The 13,249-nt window shown below is 35.3% G+C and overlaps 1 protein-coding gene across 2 annotated transcripts in view; it reads left to right on the forward strand.

The window, feature by feature from the left end:
* Nucleotides 1-13,249, forward strand: part of LOC131949789 (protocadherin Fat 1) — a 35,931-nt gene that overhangs the window by 15,465 nt on the left and 7,217 nt on the right. For both annotated transcript variants that reach the window (XR_009388200.1, XM_059311740.1), the window contains exons 2-18: nt 1,528-1,647; nt 1,889-2,025; nt 2,349-2,544; nt 2,647-2,792; nt 3,230-3,442; nt 3,793-4,005; nt 4,193-4,268; nt 4,389-4,592; nt 4,682-4,906; nt 6,343-6,558; nt 6,696-6,926; nt 7,129-7,455; nt 7,571-7,695; nt 8,242-8,481; nt 8,690-8,751; nt 10,682-10,967; nt 11,091-11,468. Coding sequence is in view for 1 of the 2 variants with exons in the window: in XM_059311740.1 (XP_059167723.1) it covers nt 1,528-1,647; nt 1,889-2,025; nt 2,349-2,544; nt 2,647-2,792; nt 3,230-3,442; nt 3,793-4,005; nt 4,193-4,268; nt 4,389-4,592; nt 4,682-4,906; nt 6,343-6,558; nt 6,696-6,926; nt 7,129-7,455; nt 7,571-7,695; nt 8,242-8,481; nt 8,690-8,751; nt 10,682-10,967; nt 11,091-11,468 (3,395 nt within the window). In the remaining variant the exon portion in view is untranslated. The remainder of the gene's footprint in view (nt 1-1,527; nt 1,648-1,888; nt 2,026-2,348; nt 2,545-2,646; nt 2,793-3,229; nt 3,443-3,792; nt 4,006-4,192; nt 4,269-4,388; nt 4,593-4,681; nt 4,907-6,342; nt 6,559-6,695; nt 6,927-7,128; nt 7,456-7,570; nt 7,696-8,241; nt 8,482-8,689; nt 8,752-10,681; nt 10,968-11,090; nt 11,469-13,249) is intronic.

Below are 13,249 nucleotides of genomic sequence, written 5' to 3' on the forward strand. Positions count from 1 at the left end.
TTTACTTGGTGCGAATCTGCGAGTGGATGATCCAATGGGGAGCGGCCACGGGGTTCCCCTTTCTGCCCAAAGCGGGTCAGTATATAAATTGACCGCTCGGATAATTTTCTTTCTTTTGACCCGAGGCGAGATATAGATAGGGTCGGTTTCTGCGTGGGCGCGTGGCGCACCTCACGCGTGAAGTGAGGTTGCTTGGGCAACTTGGCTGGGTGTTTTGTTTGGTGTAAAAAATTTATTTGGTATATATTGTTTTGTACGTACTGTTTTCTACGTAATGTCTTTTGTGTGTGCTGAAGTGATGAGGTGAGGGCGAAGGCGTTCCTCTTTCCATCAAGTATAAATCTGTTTTGTTTTGTTTAGTCGTGTTTTGTCCCGTTGAGTTTTTTGTCGTGTTTTGTGTATTCTGTAGTTTATCATCTTTCTTATTTTGATTGGTTCCATGAAATAAATTTAATTAATTGTTAAAAGCTTTTTTTTTAATTCTTTAGACTAAGGTTAAGGTATTAACCAGTCTGGGTTTAGCCGGGCTTGCACTGACCGGACGGATAAGCCTAGGGAAGGGTAGATAGATTTTAAAGTATCCCCCCCCCCCCCTAGCAGGGCTTACACTAAACAAATATTTTCAGGGCCCTTTACCATTGATTCCTCCACTGGTGTTATTACTGTGTCTGGTGACTTAAACAGAGAACTACATACTTCATATACTCTCACTGTACAGGCTGTAGACAAGGGGACACCATCCAAATCTGGCTCACTCATTCTATCAGGTTTCTTTCCCTTTAGCTACAATATTTGTTTTACAAATTAATTTGATACTTTAATTCTTTTGAATTTGTTTTGATTTTAAAAGGTTTTTATGCTTACTGTTTTATACTAACCATTGTAAGTAACTTTTTTAAACTAAACTTTTCAGTCAATATAAATGATGTGAATGACAATACACCATACTGCTCTGCCAGTTTGTACTCTGCTTCTATCCTGGAATCTTCCACTTCTGGAACATCTGTGGCCACCTTGGTTTGTCATGATGATGATCTTGATCCAGCTAACCTAAACAATGCTTTAACTTACACAATTAGTAAGTGCTCACAGTTCATATTCAAGAAAAAATAGAAAACTCTGTTGTTGTTGTTTTTTTTTTTTAAATTAAACAAAACTAAATAAGATGTTTTTACTAAAACTAATTATGTTTTTAGTTTACACACTATGAAATAAAACAATGTAATACTTTATGAAATAATTTTTTAAAATTTTGATCCCAGTATCAGGCTCAAGCTTGTTTGTTGTGGATTCTGCTGGAACCATCACAGTAAAATCAGGAGCCACATTTGACAGAGAAACATCAGCATCAGAAACAATAATTGTTCATGTCATTGACAAGTCTACTTTGTCTAAACTCACTTTCACTGCCACGGTGCTTGTCACTATTTTAGGTAAATACTGGAATAATTTCAGACTGTAGTTATCTCATTTGTTAAATATTATGGTAAAATGCAGTTTGAATTCTTAACTCTTGAATATCCTCAGATGTTAATGACAATGCTCCAACATTTACACCTTTGACAAGTGCAAGTGTGCCAGAAAACTCAGCTATTGGAACAACTGTACAAACTGTTGTGGCTACAGACCAAGATAGTGGTGTTAATAGTAAATTAACTTTTTTCTTATTTCTATTCAGTCAAATTACATTTTGGATATAATCAAATAAAATATAGTTTTCACTGTGTAAACCTTCATTAGTATATAATAAATATAACTTTATTGTAATAACAAATATTCAAGTATAAAATTACAAAACAAGTCACCACATTTACATCATGGAACACCAGATTGTTAAGAGTTTTTAAAACCCTAAATTTGTTCTCAATGGCTAACACTGTTTATATAGAGGAACTGGTGTATGATATAACAAGTGGCAACACAGGCAACAAGTTTTACATTGACCCAGTAAATGGCTATGTTGTTCTTCAGGACAAGCTGGACTATGAGACAACTAACTTGTATACTCTTGTCATCACTGTTAAAGTAGGACATTTTTATTACATTTTTTTAGATACTTGATTCCAGTTAGATTCAATCATATATTGTAAAACTGGCTTTTAATTTCTCTTACACCACATTAACACTTGCATCATATATTCTATATATGCCTAGAAAAAAACTTGCAGCAAGTAAGTATACAAGTTCTGTGGAAAAATCTTTTAACTTGTTGAGAATTTTTTTTAGATGTGTATATAATACATGTAACACCTGTAAATGTCATGTTACATTATATACATTTAAATAAATTGACAAAGTCATCAAAAAGTACACAAGACATATGGAAACCTACTTTTCATAAACATTAGGATAAAGGTACCCCATCACTAAGTGTGACTGGCACACTGACAGTGTCAGTGACAGATGTCAATGACAAGCCTCCAGTGTGTGCATCATCCCTGTACACATCTACCATAGCAGAAAATTCTATCAGCACATCAGTGACTACAGTCTCATGCACAGACACAGAAACTGTTGGAACTGTTTCCTACAGCATTACGTCAGGTACTGGATCAATTCTTTTTGCTGCCATAACATACTGACCTGCTCAATTTTTCCTTTGTTTCTCTACGGTTGTACAAACTCTGTGATTAATTTATTTACCAGGTGATACCAACAGCTACTTTACAATAGATACAGCAGGGGTTGTCTCAACATCAGCTAGTGCTAACATTGATTATGAAACAACTAGGTCTTATGTTCTGGTCATCACTGCATCAGATGGCATTCAGTCAGCAGTTACTAGAGTTCAGGTGAGAAATTTTTCTTTAGATATTACCACTGTACCTTATTTTCTTGACTTTTGTTCCTACCTTTATAATAAAAAAAAGTAAATCTGCCACTATACCAGTTACTTAATTTTCCATTCTTCAACCTGGATTGTAGAAAAAATCATCACAAACTGGAAAAAAAAGTAATTAATAGGCTAAGCACCTTACAGAGTGATCCGCTATTCAAGAATTTTTTTAAACAAAATTTATAAAGTTTTTTTGTTCTTTTAGATTACAGAATGCCTCATTGTTAGTTAAAACACTTAAACTATGATAGATGTTTAAGATACTTATATTATAGTCTGTTGCCTAGGAATGTTTGTGCACTTGTTACAACCATGTACCATGTAATATTTCAACTATAAAAACCATGTCTGGTAACAATTTTTTCCAAATATCTGTTAATGTCCCACCCCCAGGTTACAGTTACAGATGTAAATGAAGCTGACCCACAGTTTAGTCCAGCTGGTCCATACACTGTGACAATGTCTGAATCCTCATCAATAGGAGACTCTGTTAAAACTCTTGCTGCCACTGATGCTGATACTTATGACTCTATCAGAGTTTTTTCCATCACTGCAGGAAATTCTGCTGCCAAATTTATGATAGATGCATCTTCTGGATTGATAAAGGTTTGGTAGGCTCCTAATAACATATACACATTAAGATTTTGTTCACAAGCAAAGGAAATAACTTATTTAAATTTTCAATCAAAATGTAATTAACAGAGAAAAAATGCATGCCGATTATTGTTCATTACATTCTGTTACCATGCAATAAATAATTTTATTTTTAAAAAGCAGCATATAACATAATAGTGTAAAAGTGAGATAGACAGGTCAGGCGTTTTTGAGCATATGGGACTATCACACAAGAAAAATTGCAGGCACTTTTTGCCGTCATGGACTGTAAAGGGTTGCGATTTTGATGAAGTCTAAAGCTCATAAAAAAGTAACCAGTTGTTTTTTATTCTTGTCTTCAGCTACAAGGATTATTGGATCATGAAACTACAAGCTCTTATTCTCTAACTCTTAAAGTTGAAGATTCAGGAGGGAGATCATCCACTACAACATTAACTGTTAGTGTTGGTGATGTAAATGACAACAGTCCTGTGTGCAGTGACCAAACAGCAGCTGTCAGTGTAAATGAGGGAGTTAGCTCAGGAATATTGTACACACCAACCTGTTCTGATCTTGTAAGTTAATGAATTAATATTTGTCAGTGTAAATGAGGGAGTTAGCTCAGGAATATTGTACACACCAACCTGTTCTGATCTTGTAAGTTAATGAATTACTTTATAGTTGTTTTATACTTGTGTGTAGGTCCATATGGGATGTATGAGAAAATTTAGAATTACCAGAAAACTTTTTTTAATCTACCAGGACACAGTGGCCACTCCTACTCTTCTCTACTCCATGTCTACCAGTGATTCATCAATATCAATAGATACTAGCACGGGTATTTTCTTGTAGATTACTTACTGGTTACTTTCTTATTCTACCTAAACAAAATATATTAACCTAAAATATACATACAGTTGTTTTCAATACCAGCATTGATCATCACTTTATTCCTCAGGAAAACTATCACTCAGTTCAGCTATGGACTATGAAACTCAAACAATTCATGACATTGTGATCATTGTTAGTGACCAAGGGTCACCAGCAAAGACAACAACAATCAGTGTAAGAGTAAATGTCCAGCCTGTGAATGAATTTCCACCAGTGTTCACCTCCTCAGCCACCTATGGACCCTACAGTATTGCTGAGGACACAGCTCTTGGTAAACAACTAAGCAAGTAAAAAATATGGAATAAAAGCTTATGGAACAAAACATGTCTAATATGAGATGAATTCAATTTGCTTTCATAGGTACATCAATAGGCAAAGTCTCAGCCACTGATTCAGACATGGGCTTGAAACAAGGGACAGTCAGATACAGCATTGTTGCTGGAGACACACAACAACAATTTGCTGTTGATGAGTCCACTGGTGTTATCAAGGTGGTCAGTTCATTGGACAGAGAGGCTAAAGCTACATATACCCTCACTCTAAGGGCAAAAGATGATGAATCGGGTTCAGGAAATGAAAAAAGTGGTAAGTATATATTATGCTATTGTCTGTCAAATGGAGTATTTAAACAGTGTAGGCCCAATTGTCTGTCTAATCGTCATTTTAATCTGAATAATTCAACTTTTCCATATATTGAGTTTTTGCCTCAAAACATCATTTTTATAAATTCCTTTATATGAATTTACTACTACTTAACCTTACACAATTAATGAGAAAAATTAAATTTATCAAGCGCTTTATCATTGATGGGATCCATTAGATAGTTAGTTATTTGACATTTCAATGTATTATTGTTATGGCTCCTTTTGGCTTGTGAGACAATGAGTGTGTGCCCAGAGATTATGATGTTATCATTGTCTTTTGGTGCTGGCTCTGATGTAACTGATCATGCCAAATCTGAATATTTTCCTTTTTGTCCCCTCGGTGGTAACCTCTGCCCTTTTTCCTTTAGCGATGAGGATGCCAGTCCACATAGTATGCCTCCACAATGCTATGTCTTGTTCTGCTCCCACTTGTGTTTAATTTTGTCAGCTTGCCCTAGGTTCTGTTTGCAGGCACCTCTGTTATTCAGTAGGGGTCATCCCCTGGGTCTTGTGCCATTGGTAATTCCCAACGGAGGATGTGTTTTGGGATTTGGCTATCAGCCATATGACAGATTTGACCCAGCCAACACAGTCTTCTCTGGGTTATCATTTCTTGAGCACTAAGGGGGTTGGCTTGTATCAAGATGTCTTGATTGGAGAATCAGTTTTCCCATGTGAAAACCATGGTGTATCATCGGTAGCACAAATAAAACTATTTCATGGTGCTTTATGTCTGCTTGTTGATTTTTATCTAAGCTCTAAGCACCTATTAGAGTAGTCAGCACCTTACTTTCTGTAGGTTACCCAGATTGAGAATGGGTGGTAGCTGATCAGTGAAGTGAAAGTTCTCTCCCTGAGATGTAATCTCTGGCCTCCTACTTTAAGCCAATCAAGTTGGACTTAAAACCCATGACTGTTGCCTCCCATGTTGTTTTAGTTTCTTGAAGCAGCACCAGATATTTCTCTTCGCGTATCAAATGAAGAGGTCATGGGTAGCCGATTTGTCATGATTTGTATCTCGACCTTGCCAGTATAGTCCAATGGAATGAAAAACAATACATTTGGTACCAATTCAGTTTGTAAGCTTTTAGCAGAGTTGTGATGATTGGACAATCAAGTGTCTTTTGTGTTTATCACTACCACACTAGTGAATGTGTTATACAGATATCCAATGGTGTTCAATTATTGTCTCTTGACTATGCATCATTCTTTATATTTAGGACAGTATTAGCTGATAGACTTCGTATCATCAGAACATGCAGTTGTAATGTAGATTGCCTATTCCTCTCCTGTTTAGGAATATTACTGTCTATATTTTAAAATGTATTATAATTCAGCTTTTGTGTGTTATTCATCATTTTTTTTTAAATTTCTCAGCTGATGCTACAGTGTATTTAACAATAACAGATGTGAATGACAACAGCCCCTTGTTTAACCCATCTGTGTACACAATAAATGTATTAGAGTCAGCTCCCTTTAGTCCAGCAGCTGTATTGAAAACTTTAACAGTTCATGATGATGATGCAGGAACAAATGCTGCCACAACTATAACTATAATCTCAGGCAACAGTGAAAACAAGTTTTCCATTTCTGGTTGGTGCATTTTTTTTATTAAATGATGTAAAGCTAATAATGTTATATTTTTGATTGATATCATGAAAATATCTTTAGTGCTTGCTACCATAATTAACATTTCTCTGACAGTAAAAAACACTTAATCATTATTACAGGCAATGATGTAACATTAGTTGACCAGCTGGACTATGAAACAACAACTTCCTATGAACTGATTGTTCAAGTGGCTGATGGTGGAAGCCCTTCTCTTAAATCTACTGGACGTGTCTTGATTAATGTTCTGCCAGCTAATGACCAGGCACCTCTAATGACCACAGCAGATGCAGTAAAAAATATCCCAGAAGACACTTCAGTTGGGACTTTAGTCTTTAAAGCTGTTGCAACTGGTAGATACAATACATTTTCTTTGTTTCTTATTTGTGATCTATTTTAAATAAATTTAGGTTAAAAGCATCTTGTAATGAGAAAAAGTTACAAAATCTTGTTCAGGGTGAAGCTGTTAGGAATTCATTAGTTTAATTTATTTAAAATACTCATTTTAAATTTTGGCAAACCTTTTTAAAAAAATTTCTCTTTAAAATTCACCAGATCTAGATGCAGGTGTGGATGGTATAATCACTTACAGTATAGCAAGTGGTGTGGCTAACAATGAGTTTGTTATTGATGCCAGCTCTGGTGAGGTCTTTGTTGGATCCCAGCTGGACTATGATACAACACCCAACACCTATGCAATGGTCATCAGAGCTACAGATGGTGCTGGGGCATCTGCTGCTACATCCACTGTGTCACTGAGCATTGTGCTGACAGACATCAATGACCATGTCCCACAGTTTAGTCTGACCATGTTTATTTTCAGCATCAAGGAAAATGTTGCCTCTGGCACATCTGTTGGAAAAGTTGTTGCCACAGACAAAGGTAATAATTAGTTTGGAAGTTCAATGTTATTTTAACTATAATGCTAATTTAAATAATGTAGTAAGATTACTTTTTTTACTAACTTTTTTCTATGGTATATGTTTTGTTTGATCAGATTCTGGAGTAGATGGGGCCATCAGTTTTACCAAACTTGGAGGCAGTGGCCTGACTTACTTCAACATTGACAGCTCTACTGGAGTGGTCTCTACTGCTGCTACCATTGACTATGAAGCTTTTAAGGTATGTTGGCCTCAAACTAAGAAATAAACAGGAGAAATTAAATGACATTTAAATATGCTACAATTCTTTTTTTTTTTTAATGGCATCTTTAAATTATAAAATGGATACCAAACCCCTCAAAAAATGGTATTCCTGGTGTTTTAACCAATTACACACAACATTCTTATATTAAAGTCCAACCACTTGTAAACCTGCTCAGGGTTTTTTTCAAACATCATATGTTTACTCTGTGTGTTGGAAGGGGGGGGGGGGGGGGCAGACACTCATTAGAGATTATATTGTCTATATAAGTTCAATATTTTCTTTTTAATCTGATGGGAATAGGGGTGGGTACACCAGAGAAATGTCTAAAATAAACACAGAACCTGCTGCCTTATGAAGCTGTAATAGCCAGCTTTGTGAAAATATTGATACAACTTTATTTTTTTATATTACAAGGAGTTTTACATATTTTAAAAATTAATTTTTTGAAAGAATTTAGATCTAGCACAGGTTCTACTAATCCATCCCATTTTAAATAGCTCTGACTAAAACTTCCTATTTCAGGTGTTTTATATGAGTTTAACAGCATCTGATGGTGGGAGTCCATCTTTTACATCCACTAGTCTAGTGAAAATCTTGGTGGAAAACATGAATGACAACAAACCAAGCATCGTGCCAGCAGACTTTGCTGTTATCATGTCAGAAAACAGTTTAGTTGGAGCCAGTGTGCTGTCTTACTATGCTAGTGACAGTGACACTACCATTGGTCGCTTTAGTCTAGCGACAGCCAACTCTTACTTTCAGGTAGAATGTTCTTTAGGTTCACTGCTAGATAAATTTCTTTACAAAAAGACCAGCTGGTCATTGAAATTCTATTTAAAATAAACAGTTGCATTTTATATTAAAATTATATCAACACAAACCACAGATGTAGAATCTTGTGTATCAAGACATATCAAAGATTTTGCTACAAGCTTTCAAATGCACTGGAATAAAAATGTGAATATTTTAGGTGAATTCAGCCAGCGGAGAGGTGACAATTAAAGAAAAACTTGACAGAGAACATATAACTAAGTGAGTGAAGCTAATTATTTCAAGAAGACTAAGTCTTGCTGTGGCCTTGTTCAATTATTTTAGTTTTCTAGATGTAAAAAAAGCTAAATGATCTGTTGAACAAACTTATTGCAACCCTTGTTATAATTGAGATTTTATATGGATAGTGTGCTTATATTTCACACTTCACCATGTAGCATGGGATATGTTAAGGGAGAGTGCATTGCAGGCGCCAGGTTATTTAGCGCCCTAGGCAAAACTTAATAAAACGCACCCCCTCACACACACATTTTTTTCGGACCCCAATATCATATATATATATATATATAATGTATGTATGTATATATATATATATATATATATATATATATATATATATATACATGTGTATATGTGTGTGTATTAGAATATTAATTATCTTTTGGATATTGTGGTGCCAACAATTAGTTTAGTTTGAAACTCTAAATCTCTCTCTAGCTAACGAGATTTCTAATTCAAAGTGAGAGAAAATGAGACTTAACCCTATTTAAAAATCAAACTTGCCCAGGCGCAGATCCAAAGAGGGCGCCAAACACTGCAGATAATTAAATAAAATGCTCATTACTGAATTATATACAGTCCAAATAAAGAATGTTGACTGCAAGTTGGCATTATTTAATTGTTTTCTACATCAATTGCTTGACACCAAAATAAAAATGAAAAGTGACTGGTAAAAAGCACGCCGACATTGCCTAGTGAGGGAGGTGGGGGGACGCATTTTCATCAACGCGAATAACTATATATAGCCTTTATTTGAAGATGGGGCGCAAAATTGCTCGTTCGTCTCTGCATCAAAATAGATCGCAATGCCTTTGTATATTACACTAAAGTTGAAACTTTAAATAATGTAATCAAAGTTATTCATTATTAGGTACTTTTTACTTTCTCGTATATACGAAGTATAGAGAAAGTATTGTAATCGTGCAAAAAAAAAATCGAGATTTTTACAAATCTCGACGTTTTACTGATACGGAAAAACATAATTTTGCAATCTTGTCCGTATGTCTGTGTGTGTGTGTGTCTGTGTGTCTGTCTGTCCGTGTGTAAACACGATAACTTGAGTACCGTTACTGCTAGGTTGATGAAATTTCATATATAAGTATTTTATCAAAATCGTAGATCCGTATCAACTTTTGAGCGATTTCCGATAACCGGAAGTGGTACTTTTTCTACTTTGAATTTTTCAAAAGCCTATAACTTGAGTACTATTTCAGATAGATAAATGAAATTTCACATGTAAGTAAAAGATCTAATTCTCTACCTTCTGTTAAATTTTGAGTAATTTCCGTTGACTGGAAGTAGTAATTTACGCTACTTCCGATTTCTCAAAAAACTAATGTAAATTTTAAAAGTACTAATAATATTGCGCACTATTATGCGCTTTTTTATTTCGCGTTCACTTGGTGTGCAATTAATTTGTCTACGAGATTTTATTCTATTTTTAAAACTTTAAGTATTTAAAATGGATTAAAAATCATGTCTATAGCCCGAGTTCCCATCCCCTGTTATTTTATATAAGAATATTCGAGAAAGTTTAGGGGAGATCACTCCCGGTTTATTTACTATTGGAGATTAGACATTTGCACCCCCCTATGGATAGCGCCCGAGGCGACCGCCTAGTTCGTCTTATATATAGCGCCGGCCCTGGAAGAGTAAGATTGAGAGATCTTATACACGAATCTGACCTGATGATTTACTCTATATAATCTGTAAACAAATTTCTTGAATGACCACAACAATTCAACTCTGGTTATCCAGCACTTTGTTCTGAAAGTGCTAACCAATGATCATACTCACAGCACTGCTTTGAATAGTTGGTGTTCAACAAAGCATTCAACAACAGCAAACATCTTATACTTTCACTATATCTTTACTTAATAGTAAAACATGATTACTGTTTCTTGCTTTCAAGCCATGTGATTCGCATCAGAGTAACCGACAAAGGCACCTCAAGTGATCCCATTACTCGAACGTCTACAGCTACCCTGACTATTATAGTTGATGACATAAATGATAACCCCCCTGTCATCACTGGCACTTATTCTGTCTCTGTCCTTGAAAACTCTGTCATCAACACCTTGGTGCTGACCGTCACTGCCACTGACCTAGATGCTAATCAGAATGGACAATTGACCTACTCCATCACAGCAGGCAATACAGGCTCAGCTTTTAAAATTGATTCTACTGGAAGAGTTCAGGTGAGTCACTATAGAAGATAGGTGAGAGTTTTAACCTCGCTTGAGTCATTGTAGATTATAGGTGAGATATTTGACCTCAAGTAGTCTATAATTTAAATACATAATTTTTTTCTCTTTTCTCAGGTAGCAGCTGCTTTAGACAGAGAAACCACAGCAACTTACACGATAACAATTCGTGTCAGTGACAAGGGGACACCATCTTTGTCTGATCAAATAGATGCTGTCATTACAATAACAGATGTGAATGATAATGACCCAGTATTCTCCCTTGCTGCTTACACTTTTAATGTGAATGAAAACTCCAACACAGGCACAGCAGTTGGAACAGTCACAGCAACAGATGCTGACTCAGGTGTTAATGGAGCCTTGACCTACAGTTTTGACACCTTCACACTGGGGACATCTTCTCATTTTGCCATCAGTGGCTCTACGGGAGCCATAACTGTGGCCACAGCTGCTTTAGATAGGGAAACAATGTCTACTTATAGCATTTCGGTCAAGGTAAAAGATAATTTACTTTCAAAATATGTTTATTTCAAAAATTCACGTCATTGTAGTTGACTACTTAAAGCTAAGCTTTCCTTATCCAAAATCCATTCTGTTTTTATTGAAGCTGTTATAGATTGACGATAGAAGCATGTGGTTGTATATAACACGTTTATTGGGTCTAACTACATGATGGTACCAGAGAGAGGAAGGAAGTACAATGCACAAGGGACATCACTCATAATAATATAAATATAATACTAATACAGAAGAGTGAGTTCCCTTGACCTCACAATTATCTCAATCTATTACATCCCTTTACCCTTAGAACACAATAACACATCTCTCAATAGAACAATTGATGGTATCCTAAAATCACCAATTATATTGTAACATGAACACTATGGTAGATTACATCCTTACAAACAATGCACAATATGCTACAACATAATCAAGATACAAAACAATGATGTCAAAGTCCTTTTGACCTTTAAAATCATAGGTCTAACTTATTGGGAACTTTGATTGTCCTGTTTGACCTTCTCAGTGGCTTTTGATTTGGTGACTCAATATTCTGACCATTTGGATTCTCTATCTCAGGAGGTCTAGGATTTAAATCATTAACTCCAGAATTTACATTTTCTGACTCCAGACAACTTGGTTCACTCATATCAACAGAACTTGGTTGTGGAACAAACTGAGTTGGTGTGAACTGTTCAGATTTGGTGGGATTGACAGATTCACACTTATTATCTGCACAAGTTATTTTTAACTGGTCTGCATGTCTACGGACAATAAGTCCATCATTTGTTTTTACTTTATAAGACACAGGTCCTGTACATTGAACAATTTGACCTGGTATCCATTTTTCCCTTCTCCCATAATTTCTTAGATACACATTATCATTACATCCAAATTCTCTTCAATGGATGTTTGTCATGATTTACTTTTTGTGTATGTTGATGTTGGGAAACAGACCTTTGAACAGTTGGATGTAGTAGATCAAGGTGGGTTTTAATTTTCCTACCACATAGCAATTCACATGGTGCAACATCTGTTGTTATATGAGGAGTTGTGCGGTATTTGGCTAATAACCTGTTTACTCTTTCATTGTCACATTTAGCTTCTTCTGTTTGGTATTTACTTTTGATGTTACCCTTTTAGTTTCTTTTAGTTCCTGTAAGTGCTAATGATGTTAGCAAAGTTGTTTGATGATCACATTCCTTCTTACTTAAAGCATTTGAAATTGCCATATCACCATAATCATTTATTAAGTTACAAATACTTTGTTTAGGCAACTCTGACTGATAATGGACTGCATCTTCTCCATCTTTTATATTATCTTCACAAAGGTTTTTATTTCTTATTTTATATGGCATTAAGTCATCATTCACAGACTCTTCAGGCCAACCATTCTTACAGTACTCATATACTTTTATTAAGCACTCATGTTTTTGTGTTTCTCTTTTAATGGCTTTTGTTTTCTCAGGTTGAGGTCTGATACCTTGCTTGCTCAATATATAACCAAGAAAACTAATTTCTGTCAGCATGAATTGACATTTATCTTTGTTTATCTTTAAACCTTTTTCACCAACTATTTTCAAGACTTTATCAAGTGTTTTAAGATGTTCAGTGTCATTCTTACCAGTTATGTACACATTGTCAAAGTACACACAAACATTTGGAATATCCTTAAAAATACTGTCCATGACAGCTTGGAAAATTCCAGGGCTGGATGATATGCCAAAACATAGTCTTTCAAATTGGTAGAGTCCTTTATGTGTGTTTATTGTCGT

This window comes from Physella acuta, unplaced genomic scaffold (genome assembly GCF_028476545.2).
Source record: "Physella acuta isolate Inbredline_101_S28 unplaced genomic scaffold, ASM2847654v3 ptg000714l, whole genome shotgun sequence".
Taxonomy (NCBI): Eukaryota; Metazoa; Mollusca; class Gastropoda; family Physidae; genus Physella; species Physella acuta.